Raw genomic sequence first — 16627 nt, 5'->3', positions numbered from 1 at the left:
TTCTTAGCTCTGACATCCCTGGGTAGAGTCACGGCCCCAGCTTTAAGCTATCTCAGACACCCCCTGCCACACTGAGGACGATGTTACTCCCGCTGCCCCCTCCCCCACCCAGCAAGTTGCCTCAGCTGACTTTTCATCCTGGATTTCCATGCAGATGTGCGTACCCAGAGGGGCTGGGGCTCGATCTCCCCCCGATTCCCCTACGGTAATGGCCTCTGGCCTGGGCCTTCCCAGCTTGGTCCTCTCTGAGCCGCATACACTCGCTTCCACACCTCTTCCTCAGCCTCCTAAGGAGACAGATGTGATGGGAGATGGGGAGGCTTAGACTGGCAGGTTTGGAGAAAAGAGATCAGATAGGGTAGGACAGGGTCTTACTCCAAAAACTGCAGGATTAGACCTTGCACAATGAGCTTGAGAGGCGTGGAGATAGGAAGTGCCCATCCCACTGTGCCGCCCACTCCTTCCTCCCCATCACTGTCCGAGTGTATCCGCCTCATGCATCTCTCCCTTTGGTGTGGACTACTTCTGTCGGTGAGGGTTTGTTCTCGGTGAGGGTCTCTTTCTTTTGGGTGCTCAAGGCAGAGGGGCTTGGGGTAGGTTCTAGGTGCTTCTGCATACACTGTCCCCTGATTGGAGTCAGTGGGAATAATGAAGCAGCTTACCTGTGAGAAGCACCCGTGGCCACGCTCAGCCTCACACCTCGCTGGCTGCTTTCCTCTCACAGGACGTTCTAATGCAGCTGGCAAAGGCAGTGGCAAGTGCTGCAGCTGCCCTGGTCCTCAAGGCCAAGAGTGTGGCCCAGCGCACCGAGGACTCAGGGCTCCAGACCCAAGTTATTGCTGCGGCTACCCAATGCGCCCTGTCCACGTCCCAGCTGGTGGCCTGCACCAAGGTGAGCCCAGACTTGCTGTGCCCTGTGTCTCTGGCTAATAGCACCACACATTCACACAAACCTCTCATTTTATCTCTGACTCCTGAGGCCTCATCACCCACCCTGGTGACCACTGTGAAAACCACAGACACCCCATCTCACAACTTGTTTCTCTTGCCTACATGTCTGAAATTCCGTTTTCCTGTAGGTGGTAGCACCTACAATCAGCTCACCTGTCTGCCAAGAACAGCTGGTAGAGGCCGGACGACTGGTGGCCAAAGCTGTGGAGGGCTGTGTGTCTGCCTCCCAAGCAGCTACCGAAGACGGACAGCTGCTGCGAGGGGTAGGAGCAGCAGCCACAGCTGTCACCCAAGCCCTCAATGAGCTGCTGCAGCATGTGAAGGCCCATGCCACAGGAGCTGGGCCTGCTGGCAGATACGACCAAGCCACTGACACCATCCTCACTGTCACTGAAAATATTTTCAGCTCCATGGGTGATGCCGGTAAGAGTACTCACCTCTAGGAAAACAAAAGCCCCAGTGTAGTTACCTCAAGCCCGATCGACATTTCCCTTACAGACTCAGCCACCCCACCTCTGAGGTTCAGCACAGTGGCCCTTCTAGCTGTATAACTATAGACTCATTGTTGAGTCTAGAGCCTCCACTTCCCCATTGGTAAAGCAGAAGTATTAGCCTTGTTCTGTCTTCCTTGGAGCATTTTAAAGAAGATGCCAAACTCACTATACATGATAACAGGTGGCAAGTTCCATGGTTAAGAGCTAATCATAAAAACAAGGAAGAAGGGAAAAAAGTAGCCTTCTCAGCTTCAGCTTTTTACCCCCAAAACATTCAAAGAGACTGTCTCATCTTCTGAAAAGACATTTTCTAGAAATACCAGCTGGAAACTGGCCTTCCTCCCACGGGAACTCATTGGGAGATGTATTCTCCAAGATCTTAAGCCAGAAAACTGGAACTCAAAGGAGCCCAGAATTGCTCAGCCTTTGCCAGTGTCTTCTCTGTTCCTGGAAGCCCCAACTATCTTGTTTGCCCCACTCACCCTCCTTGTTCCCTGTCATGTCTCTAGCTTTCTTACTTGAGGCTGTCCTGTGTTCTAGGGGAGATGGTGCGACAGGCCCGCATCCTGGCCCAAGCCACCTCAGACCTGGTCAATGCTATCAAGGCCGATGCTGAGGGGGAGAGTGATCTGGAGAACTCTCGAAAGCTCCTGAGTGCTGCTAAGATCCTTGCTGATGCCACCGCCAAGATGGTGGAGGCTGCCAAGGTACAGACCTTGAACTGGGCTTTGAAGGGAAGTAGAGATGATGGAACCTTGTCTGGTGGGAAGACCCAAGGAAAGTAGAAAATGGGAGAGAGTAGATCATGAAGCTCCCAGCCTGCCGGTGGGTCACTGACCCATCCATGCTCTTCCTTCCTTCCACATTCCTTGTGTTGCAATCACATCTGCTTGGCATCTTTTCTTGGTCTCCTGTGAAGGCAGATAGCCTTTTTGTTGGTCGCAGAGGCCTCCACTAGCCATACAGAATAAGATTGCATTAGACACTGACACACAGGTGTAAAAACCATCAGGGAGCCCCGAAGATCCCCTGGGCTTTGCAACTGCTGCAGATTCTGAGCTACCTTCTCCAGAGAAAGTCCTCCCCAGGCCACCTTACTCACCCTAAATTAATGGAGGATTCTGTAGGGAGAACAGCGAGAGAGAGGAGGAAGGAGAGGAAATGGGTACAGTTCTACTAAAGAATTCACATCTCGGTAGAGATTCAGTACCATGGGACATGCCCCACCCCCACCCCCCAACCCTGTCCTTTCTGAAACAGTTCTCAGCTCTCAGCAGTTACCACCCCAATGCAGGTAATTTGAAATTAGGTCAGGAAAACAGGTAAGCTTTAAACTGGATTGAGAAGAGTTAGAAAAGACTTTTGAGTTCGAAGTGATGATGAATGATGACTGTCTCTTGTCAGGGAGCAGCCGCACACCCTGATAGTGAGGAACAGCAGCAGCGACTGCGGGAAGCAGCTGAGGGGCTCCGCATGGCCACCAATGCAGCTGCACAGAATGCCATCAAAAAAAAGTTGGTTCAGCGCCTGGAGGTAAGGCTGGATAGTCTGGGCTTCAGGAGGGGGAGAGCGGAATAAATGCATGAATGCAGTGAGAGGAATGAACAGGAATGGAAGGGTAAAGTCAGGGTTTTCTCAAGGCATTATGTGGGCCAGGTAGACCAGGGCCTGGGAAGGCCTGTCTTCTGACTACTCTGTCCTCCCAGCATGCAGCCAAGCAAGCTGCAGCCTCTGCTACACAGACCATCGCTGCAGCCCAACATGCTGCCTCTACCCCCAAGGCCTCTGCGGGCCCCCAGCCCCTGCTGGTGCAGAGCTGTAAGGTAAATCTCCAGGAGTTGTGTGGGAGTGGAGAGGGTTGAGAAGAGAGACAGTACTTTCCTTAAGTGCCAGAACTTGGTACTCATAACGTTTTGACCTACAGGCTGTGGCAGAGCAGATTCCATTGCTGGTGCAGGGGGTCCGAGGAAGCCAAGCTCAACCTGACAGCCCTAGTGCTCAGCTCGCCCTCATTGCTGCTAGCCAGAGCTTCCTGCAGGCAAGGCACTCTCCACTTCTGAGGCCAGACCTTCCCCATGTTTCCATGGCCTTAAATCTCCCACCCTCTGAATATCTGCTGGTAGCTAAGACCAGACCTGAGTGCTAACTACCTCCCGACCAATGTCTGTCTGAAGGATAGAGAGAGGGCAGTGCACCTCATTTGCATATCTGTTCTCCAACAGCCAGGTGGGAAGATGGTGGCAGCTGCAAAAGCCTCAGTGCCAACAATTCAGGACCAGGCTTCAGCAATGCAGCTGAGTCAATGTGCAAAGAACCTAGGCACTGCACTGGCAGAACTCCGTACTGCCGCCCAGAAGGTAGGGAGCTGTTTCTAGCTGTAGAAGGCAAGGTTCTAGACAAAGCTCTGCGCATAGACTCCTGGGAGGGGAGAATTTGTACAGTTTAGCTTCTAAGAGGGCTGACTATAACCTGAGGCCCAGGAATACAGCCGTAACCCCTGCTGCTCACCATCACAGGCCCAGGAGGCATGTGGACCTTTGGAGATGGACTCTGCACTGAGTGTCGTACAGAATCTGGAGAAAGACTTGCAGGAAGTAAAGGCAGCAGCTCGAGATGGCAAGCTTAAACCCTTGCCTGGGGAGACAGTGAGTAGTCTTATAACATGCTCTCACTCCAGCCCTGCAAGCCTGCTGAGCTGTGCTGTAGAACCTTCACTTACACTGCAGCCATCCCCAAGAGCCTTCTCGCATGCCCTCTCACGTCCTCCTCCTCCTGAGCTTCATCCCCCGTATCTGCAGATGGAGAAATGTGCCCAGGATCTTGGCAACAGCACCAAAGCAGTGAGCTCAGCCATCGCCAAGCTGCTGGGGGAAGTTGCCCAGGGCAATGAGAACTATGCAGGTGTGTAGACAGAAGGGCTAGGAGTAGGATATCTGCTAGGGAAGTGGAGAAGGGGAGCTGTTGGGGAAAGAGGCTGACAGGGCAAACCCCTCTTGTCTGTGTGTCCTCAGGTATTGCAGCTCGAGACGTGGCAGGTGGACTGCGGTCACTTGCCCAGGCTGCTCGGGGTATAGCCGCGCTGACGTCAGATCCCGCAGTGCAGGCCATTGTGCTTGACACGGCCAGTGATGTCCTGGACAAGGCCAGCAGCCTCATTGAGGAGGCAAAAAAAGCAGCTGGCCATCCAGGGGACCCAGAGAGCCAGCAAAGGCTTGCTCAGGTCAGGTTGGGAAGGGGCTCCTGTCTCCCCTGCCTTAACTCTCTTCCTAACAGGACACACGCACTTCACATGCCATCCCAGGTCTGCCAGTAGAGGCGTGCTAGACTCAGACACAAACACTGCTGAGCGGCGGCTTTGGGGATGTTGGTGATGGAAGTTTGTGACCCCGACCTCAGCTTGTTCAGCTGCACAAGTTCCTTTCTTCTTCCAGTTTTAGTGGCAGGACAGCCGGTTATTTATGTCCCAGTGTGTGTGGGGGCTCTTCCAAATTATTCCCTTTGGCAACCCTGTTTCTTTCCCACTGCAGGTGGCTAAAGCAGTGACCCAGGCACTGAACCGCTGTGTCAGCTGCCTGCCTGGCCAAAGAGATGTGGATAATGCCCTAAGAGCAGTTGGAGATGCCAGCAAGCGGCTCCTGAGTGACTCGGTAGGAGGGACAGGCATGCCTGCCAGAGGAAAACGTTCTGTCCCTGAGCTGCTGCTCCTTTGACCCTGCCTTCCCAGATCTGTCCCTTTTCATTAGTCCCAGGTTTTGTGCCCATCTTCCTGGCCTTCCTTTCCCAGACTCACGCATCATCCCCATCATCCTTCTGATTTCCTCTCTGACTCTGCAGCTTCCTCCCAGCACGGGAACATTTCAAGAAGCTCAGAGCCGATTAAATGAAGCTGCTGCTGGATTAAATCAGGCAGCCACAGAACTAGTGCAGGCCTCCCGAGGAACCCCTCAGGACCTGGCTCGGGCCTCCGGTCGATTTGGACAGGACTTCAGCACCTTCCTGGAAGCTGGTGTGGAGATGGCAGGACAGGCCCCGGTATGACAGGGCAGAGGGTCCAGTTGAGAGCGCAGCAGGGAGTGCGTGGGTGTTCAGAGCCTGGGTCTGCTTTGCTTCCCTCGCCTCTAGTCTGGCAGAGTTGAGTAATCGGGAAAGGAGACAGATAATATATGCCTTCCCACTTCAGAGCCAGGAGGACCGAGCCCAGGTGGTGTCCAACTTGAAGGGCATATCCATGTCTTCAAGCAAACTTCTTCTGGCTGCTAAGGCCCTGTCCACAGACCCTGCCGCTCCCACCCTCAAGAGTCAGCTAGCTGCAGCTGCTCGGTAAGCAAGAGTTGGGAAGCCCAACTCCAGGGCTTCAAGAAGGCCAGCGAGGACAGATTTCATGAGGCTTAGTAGTAAAGCAAAAGAAAATTGCATGCAATCCTATGCACACGGGACTCAGGGAAGATGAGCTACTCACACCCCCCAACCCACCCCCAAACCAGGGCAGTAACAGACAGCATCAACCAGCTCATCACCATGTGCACCCAGCAAGCACCTGGCCAGAAGGAGTGTGACAATGCACTTCGGGAACTAGAGGTGAGCCTTTAGCATGGGAGCTGGGACTAAGGAGCTGGGGCTGAGGGAAGGTCTTGAATTTCCTGCCCCTCTGCCTTACACAGACGGTCCGAGAACTCCTGGAGAACCCAGTCCAGCCCATCAACGACATGTCTTACTTTGGTTGCTTGGACAGCGTCATGGAGAATTCAAAGGTTAGTGGGACAGGGAGCTCCAGGGAGGCAGTGATAGGAAGGTGCGCTTAACACGGACACACTGGTGCTCAGCAGAAGTGATCAGCACCTCCTGGTACCCTCTCTTCCTTAGGTCCTAGGCGAGGCCATGACTGGCATCTCCCAAAATGCCAAGAATGGAAATCTGCCGGAGTTTGGCGATGCCATTGCGACAGCCTCTAAGGCTCTCTGTGGCTTCACTGAGGCAGCTGCACAGGTAATTTCCCTAGGATGAACCCGACAGAAACTCTTGCTTTCCATGCCCTTTCTCCCTTTCAGGGGTATAAATCAGGAAGCTAGTGTGAGATCTGGGTCCTGCCTATCCCCCGTAGGGGAGGGAGGTGGTTCTCAGAAGTTGTTAAACACCAGCAGTGCAGTTGCTGTGACTCTGTTGTGAGTACACTGACCAGCTGTATGTGAGGCTTTTTTAATGGGGATCCAACTAGAGCCCCGTGGCCTGTTAGGTAAACAGTGCACTACTGAGCTACACTCCTCACCTAGGCAAAGCACTTTTGTAAGTTGCAGAGGAGGGAGGATCAGGTGCGTGATCACCTTTAGTCCTAGCACTGTGCATAGGCAGGTGGATCTGACTCTGAGCCAGCCTGATCGTCACAGTGAGTCACAGTGAGTCCCAGGTAACTTGTCAAAAAAAAAAAAAAAAAAGCTGTTCTGAGAATCTCTTTCCAACCATTTTTTCCCTGAAAGCCTACCACTCTTCCTCACCCACTTTTCTCTTTGCCCTGTTATCCCAGGTGACCTGCTCTAAGTGGCCTGAGTTTTTAATTTAAAAATTTTTATTTTATATTCTCTTGCTCATTCTCCCTCTTCCCTTCCCCTCTTTCTCTCTGCCCCTCCCCGTGCATGGCAGTTGAAAACTGCTCCCAATAAACCTGCATTTATATGCTTAAAAGATTATTTTACGTGTGTGAGTGTTTGCTTGCATGTGTGTCTCTTTAACATGTGAGTGCCTGGTGCCTTCAGAGATGAGAAGATGGGCAGATCCCCTACAACAAGTTATGGTTGTGAGTCACCCTGTGGGTGCTGGGAATTGAACCCAGGGCTTCTGCAAGAACAAGTGCTCTTCACTGCTCAGCTATCTCTCCAGCCCCAGGCATGACTTTGCAGAGTCTTCCTGCTTTTTGTTTGTTTGTTTGTTTCTTCTCTTATTTTTGGGAAGACATACAGAAGAAAAGGCAAAGCTACCCTGTATTGATTGAACTACAAGTTAACCATTATGTCGTCCTGTTAGAAAAATGGTAAACACTGTATTTGTCCATTGCCAAAGTTTGATCGTGCTAATTACCTTAATAGCCTTATACTTCTAGAATTACCTCCTCTTTCATTTATTTATTTGTTTGTTTGTTTGTTTATTTATTTTTGAGCACAGGATAGTTCTTGGCTGGCTTCAAACTCACTACGTAGACTGGGCTAGCCTCCTGACTATATGTGTATGCGTACGCCCTCCAGATATTTATACTACTACTTACTTAACATGATCCAGCACAAACACGCATACTTCTAAACTGAAACAAAGAAATAATTTTTCCTTTTTCTGAGATGGTGACTCACTTGTACTCCAGGCTAGCATCAAACTCATCATCTTTGTCTCCTGGGATTGCAGCAAGTACTACCATACCCAGCCTTTAATCCTCTGAAATGTTTGGGTCAGTTTAGCAGGATGAAAGTTTATCTTAAGTAGGGTAACTCTGGTTTGTTATTACTGCTTCTCTGCACATAGAACTCAGAAAGTCTCTTCCCTAACCCCATAATCCCCTCTACCGCTCTTCATGTCTCCTTAGGCAGCATATCTGGTTGGTGTCTCTGACCCCAACAGCCAAGCTGGACAGCAAGGACTGGTGGAACCTACACAATTTGCCCGTGCAAACCAGGCAATTCAGATGGCCTGTCAGAGCTTGGGGGAGGCTGGCTGTACCCAGGCCCAGGTAATGCACACAGACAGGTACTGCAAGCAAGGCCGAGAAAGGGTAGATAGTCCCCAGTGGACAGCCCCCAGGAGGAAAGGGGGGAGGAGGCACAAGTGAGGGAGGAAACAGCAGGGAACCATGTCCCACCATCCACGCACAGTGCTTCTCTGTCCTTTGTCATGTCTCTCCTTGTTACTCCACTTAGTGCTAAGGTCCCAACTTCTCTAGAGATGTTGAACTCATTCTCCAACCCTGAAATGGTTCCCCGTAGGTTTGCATTCTTCCTTCCTGCTCTTGTCACAGCTTTTCCATGCCTGTCTCCTCAGGTGTTATCTGCAGCCACTATTGTGGCCAAACACACTTCTGCACTGTGTAACAGCTGTCGCCTGGCTTCTGCTCGGACTGCCAATCCTACTGCCAAGAGGCAGTTTGTACAATCAGCCAAGGAGGTGGCCAACAGTACAGCCAATCTTGTCAAGACCATCAAGGTTTCAAGTGTTTGAATTTCCATCCCACCTCCCCTGCCTGAGTCTCCTGGTCATTCTCTGGGGTCTTTTGCTGGGGCCTCCTGCCCTTGCCTATGCAGACTTAGAAGTCCTCTGGGCACTGTGTCTGCTTACTGAGTTCTGAGGCTCCCCGTTTACTTCCAGGCACTAGATGGGGCCTTCACAGAAGAAAACCGTGCCCAGTGCCGAGCAGCTACAGCCCCCCTGCTGGAAGCTGTGGATAATCTGAGTGCATTTGCATCCAACCCCGAATTTTCCAGCATCCCTGCCCAGATCAGCCCTGAGGTGAGGCGGTGGGACAGACAGCTGGCGAGCCACTGCATTTCTGTGAACAGAAGTCATGAGCTTGCCTCCCTGCTTCCTCCCTCCTCAGGGCCGAGCTGCCATGGAGCCTATTGTAATCTCTGCTAAGACAATGTTGGAGAGTGCTGGAGGGCTTATCCAGACGGCTCGGGCGCTAGCAGTCAATCCTCGGGATCCCCCACGCTGGTCAGTGCTGGCTGGCCACTCTCGGACTGTCTCAGATTCCATCAAGAAACTTATTACAAGCATGAGGTACTGAGGAATATTTACTCCAGATCTGGAGGGGATCGGATGAGGCCTTTAAAGAGATGCCTTTATGTGGAACTTGTGATGTATCTGCAGAGACAAAGCCCCAGGGCAGTTGGAGTGTGAGACAGCTATTGCAGCTCTCAACAGCTGCTTGCGTGACCTCGACCAGGCTTCTCTTGCTGCTGTCAGCCAACAGCTTGCTCCTCGTGAAGGAATCTCTCAAGAGGTAAGATGAAATGCATTCAAGAATGGAGATGTCAGGCTCAGGGAAGGGTACATAGGGGGAGAAGTTGCTTACAGAGCTATCCAAGGGCTGGGATAAGTTGGGGCTGGGTTAGGGTTAGGGTTAGCTATGGAGGGAAGCCTGGGGGCTCAGTGGTAGAGTGTGTGCTGTGCACACTCACAGCCCCAGCTTCCATCCCTGTGCCGTGCACATGCACAGACAGTAGAGAGGAAGAATGGGAGCCGTGGGCCAGAGCGCCCTGTTACAGCTCCACTCAGAACTGATGTCTGCTTCCTCCCTAGGCTCTGCACACGCAGATGCTCACCGCAGTGCAGGAAATTTCCCATCTCATTGAGCCACTGGCCACTGCTGCCCGGGCTGAAGCTTCCCAGCTGGGACACAAGGTACCTAGGGAATAACGTGAGGAGACACGGGGATCGGTAAAGAGCACCTGCCCTTAACCCCAACTTCTTGTTCAGGTGTCCCAGATGGCCCAGTACTTTGAACCCCTCACCCTGGCTGCAGTGGGTGCTGCTTCTAAGACCCTGAGCCACCCGCAGCAAATGGCACTTCTGGACCAGACTAAAACGTTGGCAGAGTCTGCCTTGCAGCTGCTGTACACTGCCAAGGAGGCTGGTGGTAATCCCAAGGTAGTGAGGGGCCCCAGGAGGGGTAATTGCTAGTCTGAGCCAGAAAAGCAGGAGCTACAGGCTTTCCTCACTCTGTGTCCCCATAGCAAGCAGCACACACCCAGGAGGCCCTGGAGGAGGCTGTGCAGATGATGACAGAGGCTGTGGAGGACCTGACAACAACCCTCAACGAAGCAGCCAGTGCTGCAGGGGTTGTTGGTGGCATGGTGGACTCTATCACTCAGGCCATCAATCAGGTTAGAGCTCTGGGTACCTGTGGACACGGAGGCTGCCCTGGGCTAGGACTTGGGGCTATGTAGCAGTGACCTTGACAGTCTTTCTCTTGGCGTCATTCTCCTCCCTCAGCTAGATGAAGGACCTATGGGTGAACCAGATGGTTCGTTCGTAGATTATCAAACAACCATGGTGAAGACAGCCAAGGCCATTGCTGTCACTGTTCAAGAGATGGTAAGTTCGGGACATCCGAGAACTGCCCTTAGAGAGCTGATCTTGGTCAGAACGTTACTTCTTCCCTTAACACTAGGTAACGAAGTCAGACGCCAGCCCTGAGGAGCTGGGCCCTCTCGCCAACCAGCTGACCAGTGACTATGGCCGCCTGGCCTCACAAGCCAAACCTGCAGCTGTGGCTGCTGAAAATGAAGAGGTAAACGTGGAGGCCGTTCTGCCTTCTCTCGGGAGACTCTGGGCCAAGCCTGTTGTTCCCAGGCAGCTTCTGGGGCCACTGAGCATCCCGCTGTTCCAGAGCTTTGTGCCTCCTCAGTGATTGCTCTAGGTACGGTGCACAGCGCCTGGGAACTCTCACAAAATTACTGTTTCCTCTTTCTCTTACAGATAGGTGCCCATATCAAGCACCGAGTACAGGAGCTGGGCCATGGCTGCTCTGCTCTGGTCACTAAGGCAGGCGCTCTGCAGTGTAGCCCCAGTGATGTCTACACCAAGAAGGAGCTCATAGAGTGTGCCCGGAGAGTATCAGAGAAGGTGACCGCGGATGTCCTGCGCTGCCTGTCTTTCCCACCCCCACCCCCACCCCCCGTACCTCCCAAACCTGTCTTCATTGTTCCCTCAAGCATAGATGACCTTTCCCTTTCACTGTGTGCTGTGTAACTTTGCCTGCAGGTCTCCCATGTCCTGGCTGCACTCCAGGCCGGCAATCGTGGTACCCAGGCCTGCATTACAGCAGCCAGTGCTGTGTCTGGTATCATTGCTGACCTTGACACCACCATCATGTTTGCAACTGCCGGCACACTTAACCGTGAGGGTGCTGAAACGTTTGCCGACCACCGGTGAGGAGGGGACTGGCCAGAGGGAGGCAGGTTGGCATGGGCCAGGGGAAGATTGGGCTAGAAGGTTGGGACTCTGAGGGAAGCTGACCAGGCTGGGACCTCCCCAGGGAGGGTATCTTAAAGACAGCAAAGGTTCTTGTGGAGGACACCAAGGTCCTAGTGCAGAACGCAGCTGGGAGCCAGGAGAAGTTGGCACAAGCTGCCCAGTCCTCAGTGGCCACCATTACCCGGCTCGCTGATGTAGTCAAGCTTGGTGCAGCCAGCCTAGGAGCCGAAGACCCAGAAACGCAGGTATCTACATAACATCCCTAATTCTGTCCAGAGCCTCACTTCCTGTTGCCCTTCTCCCTCTCGCAAACCAGTCCCCTCTTCCCACACAGGTTGTGCTAATCAATGCAGTAAAGGATGTGGCCAAGGCCCTGGGAGACCTCATCAGTGCAACCAAGGCCGCAGCAGGCAAAGTTGGGGACGACCCTGCAGTGTGGCAGCTCAAGAACTCTGCCAAGGTTAGAGGCAGTGAGGAGCAACAGAAATGGGGTGGGTGGTTAACACACTTCCTCCCGCTTCTGAAATCATCACTGCCCCTATTCTCCTGCTGCCCCCAGGTGATGGTGACCAACGTGACGTCATTGCTCAAGACAGTGAAGGCTGTGGAAGATGAGGCCACCAAAGGCACTCGAGCCCTAGAGGCAACCACAGAGCACATTCGGCAGGAACTGGCGGTGAGCACAAGCCCCGGGCATTGGGTGATAGACTATGAACTAGGCCTCACCCGCGTTCCTCCACACTCTGCTTGCTTATTACCAGACTCCCACACGATCTCCTGTCGTGTCTCTGCCGACCTATGTCCTGGCCGAAGGGCACCACTTAATTTCCAAACAGAGTCTCAGGCAGAGCCGTGATCCAGACTGCTCTCTACTAGCCTGATGGGGGAATATTTGTAAGGATTTGACCTTCAGCAGCTGCTCACAGGCTCAGAGACTGAACTGACAATCAGGGAGCCTGCATGGCTCTAACCTAGGTCATCTGCATGTATGTTATCATTGCGTAGCTTGTGGGACTCCTGACAGTGGGAGTGGGGCTGACTCTGACTCTTTGGCCTGCTTTTGGGGCCCTTTTCCTCCTCCTGGGCTGCCTTGTCCAGCCTTAGGCTAAGGGGAGGCGCCTGGTCTTACTGTAACTTGCTAGGCCATGTTTGGTTGCTATCCCAGCGAGGCTGCCCCAGGATCTGGGGGAGGGGGACTGGGAGGAGAGGAGGGAGGGGAACTTTGCTTGAGATGTAACGTATGGGAGAAGAATAAAGGGAAAAAAAGCACTTTTTGAATACATGGCTGTGTGACCTAAATCACGTGACCGTGTTGTCTTCCATCCAGTCTTGGACACTATAAACTCTTCTTTTTTCCCAACAGGTCTTCTGTTCCCCAGAGCCACCTGCCAAGACCTCTACCCCTGAAGATTTCATCAGAATGACGAAGGGTATTACTATGGCAACAGCCAAAGCTGTTGCTGCTGGCAACTCCTGTCGACAGGAAGATGTCATTGCCACAGCCAATCTGAGCCGACGTGCCATTGCAGATATGCTTCGGGCTTGCAAGGTAGAAATACTGGTGGTGAGCTGGTGAGAATACAGGGATTCGGGAGGCCTGAAGCTCTAAAGCTAACCTGCTACTCTGGGAACAGGAAGCAGCTTTCCACCCGGAAGTGGCACCTGATGTGAGGCTTCGAGCTCTGCACTATGGCCGGGAGTGTGCGAATGGCTACCTGGAGCTGCTGGACCATGTGCTGCTGGTAAGGAGTCGTTGCTCCTCCTGCCTGCCTTTTGCATACACAGGGTCCTAGCTCTCACCCCCCAGACCCCGTTCCACAGGTTCCCAAATCTCGTCTCTGGGACGCCATTGTTCTTTTGGTCTTTGCTTCTTCCACTCACTCTTCTTCCTCTTCTCTTGTCTCCTTTTTTTCCCATGTGACCTCCCCCTTCTCTACCCCGTCTCTTCTCATTTCGTCATTCTCCTGCTTGTCAGCCGGTGAGTGACAGCTCCACTCTTCACTGTGTATGTAGCGTGATGTACTGTGTGTGTGAGGGCCGTGCTGTGCTCTGGTGTGGAGTCAGGAGCGTGGGCTGCCTGGCCTCACAGATCAAGGTGGAGGGAACCTAGGATCTGATGTTCTTTGTTGTGCTCACTCTGTCCCCCAGACTCTTCAGAAGCCAAACCCAGAGCTGAAACAGCAATTGACAGGACACTCGAAGCGGGTGGCTGGCTCAGTGACTGAGCTTATCCAGGCTGCTGAGGCCATGAAGGGTAAGTGGTAGTGAGAGACAGGGAGGGAGGGTAAATTCTTGTCATGGTGTGCTTCCTGCTTCCTGGTTGGATGGCCTGTGCGTCTAGTCCTCATCAATGCCAGAGCCTGGTGATGCTAAGCAAACCCCCAGTGGTTCTGACCTCCCTACCCTACCTCAGCCTCCCCCTTCCATCTTTATCCCACAGGAACAGAATGGGTGGACCCAGAGGACCCTACTGTCATTGCGGAGAATGAGCTCCTGGGAGCTGCTGCTGCCATTGAGGCTGCAGCCAAAAAGCTAGAGCAGCTGAAGCCCCGGGCCAAACCCAAGGTCAGTCCTGCTTCTTCCCCTTCCACCCTCACAGCAGCAAGAGGTCTCCACCTTTGTCCCCTTCCTCACAGTCTCCCCCACTCGCTGCACCTCTGTAATCTTCTCTTTCCAGGAGGCAGACGAGTCCTTGAACTTTGAGGAACAGATCCTGGAAGCTGCCAAGTCCATTGCAGCAGCCACCAGTGCACTGGTAAAGGCTGCGTCAGCAGCCCAGAGAGAGCTGGTGGCTCAAGGGAAGGTCAGTGTTTTAACCCCAGAAGAGTGAGGGCAATGTGGCCGCTTGGTTAACCCCCGCACAAGCTCAGCCTGTGAAGGCCGCTCACTTTTTGAGAGGCCTTCAGGTAAGGCCAGCCTAGGGCTAAGTGGCCTCACTTCCTCCCTCTGCAGGTAGGAGCCATCCCAGCCAACGCTCTGGATGACGGGCAGTGGTCCCAGGGCCTCATTTCCGCCGTGAGTGCATCATGCCCACTGTGTTTCTGAGTTGGGTAGACCTGTAGGCTAGAATGGACTGGACATACTTTAATCCTAACTCTTTGTCCCCATTAGGCCCGTATGGTAGCCGCAGCCACCAACAATCTGTGTGAGGCAGCCAATGCAGCTGTCCAGGGCCATGCTAGCCAGGAGAAACTCATTTCCTCAGCCAAGCAGGTAGCTGCCTCCACAGCCCAGCTCCTGGTAGCTTGCAAAGTCAAAGCGGATCAGGACTCTGAGGCAATGAAGCGGCTTCAGGTAAGAAACTCCGGCCATCCACCGCCCCCCATGCTGCTCTGCTTTAGAAGGCCATGCTGATGTCTTATTTTCATTTCCTATTGCTATGATAAAAATACCGTAGCAAAAGCAGTTTAAGGGAGAAACCGTTTATTTGGCCCACAATTCCAGGTCACAGGCCATCTTTGCTGGGAACTCAGGGCAGCAGGACCTGTGAATTACTTACTGGGTACATGCTAGTGTTTACCTTTTCCTACTCAACAGAATCCGGAGTCCCTGCCTAAGAACAGCGCCACCCTGTGGATATTTCCTCCTAGCTCAAGTCATGTAGTTGACAGTTCCCCACAAATAACCCCACAGGCCAGCCTAATCCAGACACTCCCTTCCCAGGTGGTCCCACATCGAGAATAGTTGGCAGTTAACACTATCACCCCTAAGGCAGCTGTGTTTGAGGGAGTCAAGGAACTCTCTGAACTAGAACCCCAAGCTCTCAGGAGTTACTCTTTGCTCCTTTTGCAGGCGGCTGGCAATGCAGTAAAGAGAGCCTCGGATAACCTGGTGAAGGCGGCCCAGAAGGCAGCAGCCTTTGAAGACCAGGAGAATGAGACAGTGGTGGTGAAGGAGAAGATGGTTGGGGGCATTGCCCAGGTGAGCCGCTCAGCGGGACGGTGCTGGGAGGACAGTCGTGTTGCCTGCGCTGTCCTGCCCGGCCTCTGCTCCCAGTGCCCGTCGTGCTGAGCTTCTTGGCCCTTCACCCCTCAGATTATTGCAGCACAGGAAGAGATGCTTCGGAAGGAACGAGAGCTGGAAGAGGCTCGGAAAAAGCTCGCCCAGATCCGGCAGCAGCAGTACAAATTTTTGCCTTCAGAGCTTCGAGATGAGCACTAGGGCAGCCCCTCGTATTTAATGCAGACCCAGCCCAGAGACTGTGCCTGCCACTACCAAAGCCTCCTGGCTGTGGGCCCCACCTGCCCAGCCCCAGCACTCCCCAAAGTGCCTGCCAGACCCTGGGCCTGGCCCTGCCCAGTCCCACTGCAAGCCCTGTCCTCTCCCCGACTCCAAGTGCCTTCGCACCCCTAAGTGCCTACCCCTCCCAGAGTATTAACGCTCCCAGAGTATTATTAACGCTGCTGTACCTCCATTTGAACCTGCCAGGCCCATGGCCACACAGCTCAACCCACCCCATTTTGATACTATTCCCTACCCTTGTTACCTATGGAGCTTGAGGTTGCAAACCCCAAACAGGTCATGCTCCAATAAAGGTGATTCTATCTACAGCTGCAGCCTGGCTTTATGAGGAGCTGGGACCTCTTCCCCAGGGGCATTGGGGGAGAATAGGAGTAAGTTCCGTTACCTGGCTTGATTGGTTCAAAATGGGAGCAGAGGAATTGGAGCAGTCTGCCCATCGGGCCCACTTCTCCTCACCTGCACCCAATAGTCACACTATGGGAAACTTCCTGCAAAGCCGTTCTCTACTTCCGTCTCGCTGGCCAAGCATTAGACTTCCAGGGCCCTGGGGCGGCAGCTCACACTGCTCTCTGTGACCAGCAGTACACTATTCTCCATAACCTAACGGTTAGTGTATAAGGAAACCGGGCGGGTGGCGCGTGCCTGGGACCCCAGCACCTGGAGCCAGAGGCAGGCGGATGCCTTGAGCTCAAGGCCAGTCTACAAAGCAAGTCCAGGACAGCCAGGGACCCAGAGAAACCCTGTCTTGAAAAACAGAAGAGTATAATGAGATTTCAGATTTGGCCCGGGCCAAATTCCACTTTTCAAAAGTAACTTTACCAAAAAAAGAAAAAAATAGGACTAAGGGACTGGAGCAATGGCTCAAATGTTAAGAGCACTTGCTGTCCTTACAGAGGATACACGTTCAGTTTCCAGCACTCCACGCAGCGGCTCACAGCTGCCTGTAGCTTCAGTTCCAGGGGTCCAATGCCCGCTTCTGGCCGCAT

At 53.3% G+C, this 16627-nt stretch overlaps 1 protein-coding gene across 3 annotated transcripts in view; it reads left to right on the top strand.

Moving 5' to 3' along the window:
- Tln1 (talin 1) overlaps positions 1 to 15949 on the top strand; it is a 29736-nt gene extending 13787 nt beyond the window's left edge. For 2 of the 3 annotated variants that reach the window (XM_055597581.1, XM_055597583.1), the window contains exons 18-58: positions 155 to 205; positions 725 to 892; positions 1080 to 1374; positions 1986 to 2152; positions 2850 to 2978; positions 3152 to 3268; positions 3370 to 3483; positions 3668 to 3802; positions 3962 to 4090; positions 4244 to 4346; positions 4457 to 4665; positions 4973 to 5092; positions 5280 to 5477; positions 5626 to 5765; positions 5930 to 6023; positions 6107 to 6196; positions 6309 to 6431; positions 8014 to 8157; positions 8466 to 8627; positions 8790 to 8930; positions 9019 to 9200; positions 9291 to 9423; positions 9723 to 9824; positions 9900 to 10070; positions 10157 to 10306; positions 10416 to 10517; positions 10594 to 10713; positions 10902 to 11048; positions 11187 to 11353; positions 11461 to 11644; positions 11734 to 11859; positions 11959 to 12075; positions 12763 to 12948; positions 13034 to 13141; positions 13548 to 13653; positions 13840 to 13964; positions 14077 to 14202; positions 14352 to 14414; positions 14511 to 14693; positions 15192 to 15320; positions 15435 to 15949. In XM_055597581.1, coding sequence (XP_055453556.1) covers positions 155 to 205; positions 725 to 892; positions 1080 to 1374; positions 1986 to 2152; positions 2850 to 2978; positions 3152 to 3268; positions 3370 to 3483; positions 3668 to 3802; positions 3962 to 4090; positions 4244 to 4346; positions 4457 to 4665; positions 4973 to 5092; positions 5280 to 5477; positions 5626 to 5765; positions 5930 to 6023; positions 6107 to 6196; positions 6309 to 6431; positions 8014 to 8157; positions 8466 to 8627; positions 8790 to 8930; positions 9019 to 9200; positions 9291 to 9423; positions 9723 to 9824; positions 9900 to 10070; positions 10157 to 10306; positions 10416 to 10517; positions 10594 to 10713; positions 10902 to 11048; positions 11187 to 11353; positions 11461 to 11644; positions 11734 to 11859; positions 11959 to 12075; positions 12763 to 12948; positions 13034 to 13141; positions 13548 to 13653; positions 13840 to 13964; positions 14077 to 14202; positions 14352 to 14414; positions 14511 to 14693; positions 15192 to 15320; positions 15435 to 15560 — 5682 coding nt within the window. In that variant the 3' untranslated portion in view covers positions 15561 to 15949. The remainder of the gene's footprint in view (positions 1 to 154; positions 206 to 724; positions 893 to 1079; positions 1375 to 1985; positions 2153 to 2849; positions 2979 to 3151; positions 3269 to 3369; positions 3484 to 3667; positions 3803 to 3961; positions 4091 to 4243; positions 4347 to 4456; positions 4666 to 4972; positions 5093 to 5279; positions 5478 to 5625; positions 5766 to 5929; positions 6024 to 6106; positions 6197 to 6308; positions 6432 to 8013; positions 8158 to 8465; positions 8628 to 8789; positions 8931 to 9018; positions 9201 to 9290; positions 9424 to 9722; positions 9825 to 9899; positions 10071 to 10156; positions 10307 to 10415; positions 10518 to 10593; positions 10714 to 10901; positions 11049 to 11186; positions 11354 to 11460; positions 11645 to 11733; positions 11860 to 11958; positions 12076 to 12762; positions 12949 to 13033; positions 13142 to 13547; positions 13654 to 13839; positions 13965 to 14076; positions 14203 to 14351; positions 14415 to 14510; positions 14694 to 15191; positions 15321 to 15434) is intronic. The other variant, XM_055597584.1, reaches the window with a different exon arrangement.
- Positions 15950 to 16627: the final 678 nt, after the last annotated feature.

The sequence above is a fragment of the Psammomys obesus genome, unplaced genomic scaffold, assembly GCF_907164565.1.
Source record: "Psammomys obesus unplaced genomic scaffold, mPsaObe1.curated_primary_1811, whole genome shotgun sequence".
NCBI lineage: Eukaryota > Metazoa > Chordata > Mammalia > Rodentia > Muridae > Psammomys > Psammomys obesus.
The sequence above is the reverse complement of the archived record's forward strand: the minus strand, read 5'-3'. Positions and strand labels throughout refer to the sequence as shown.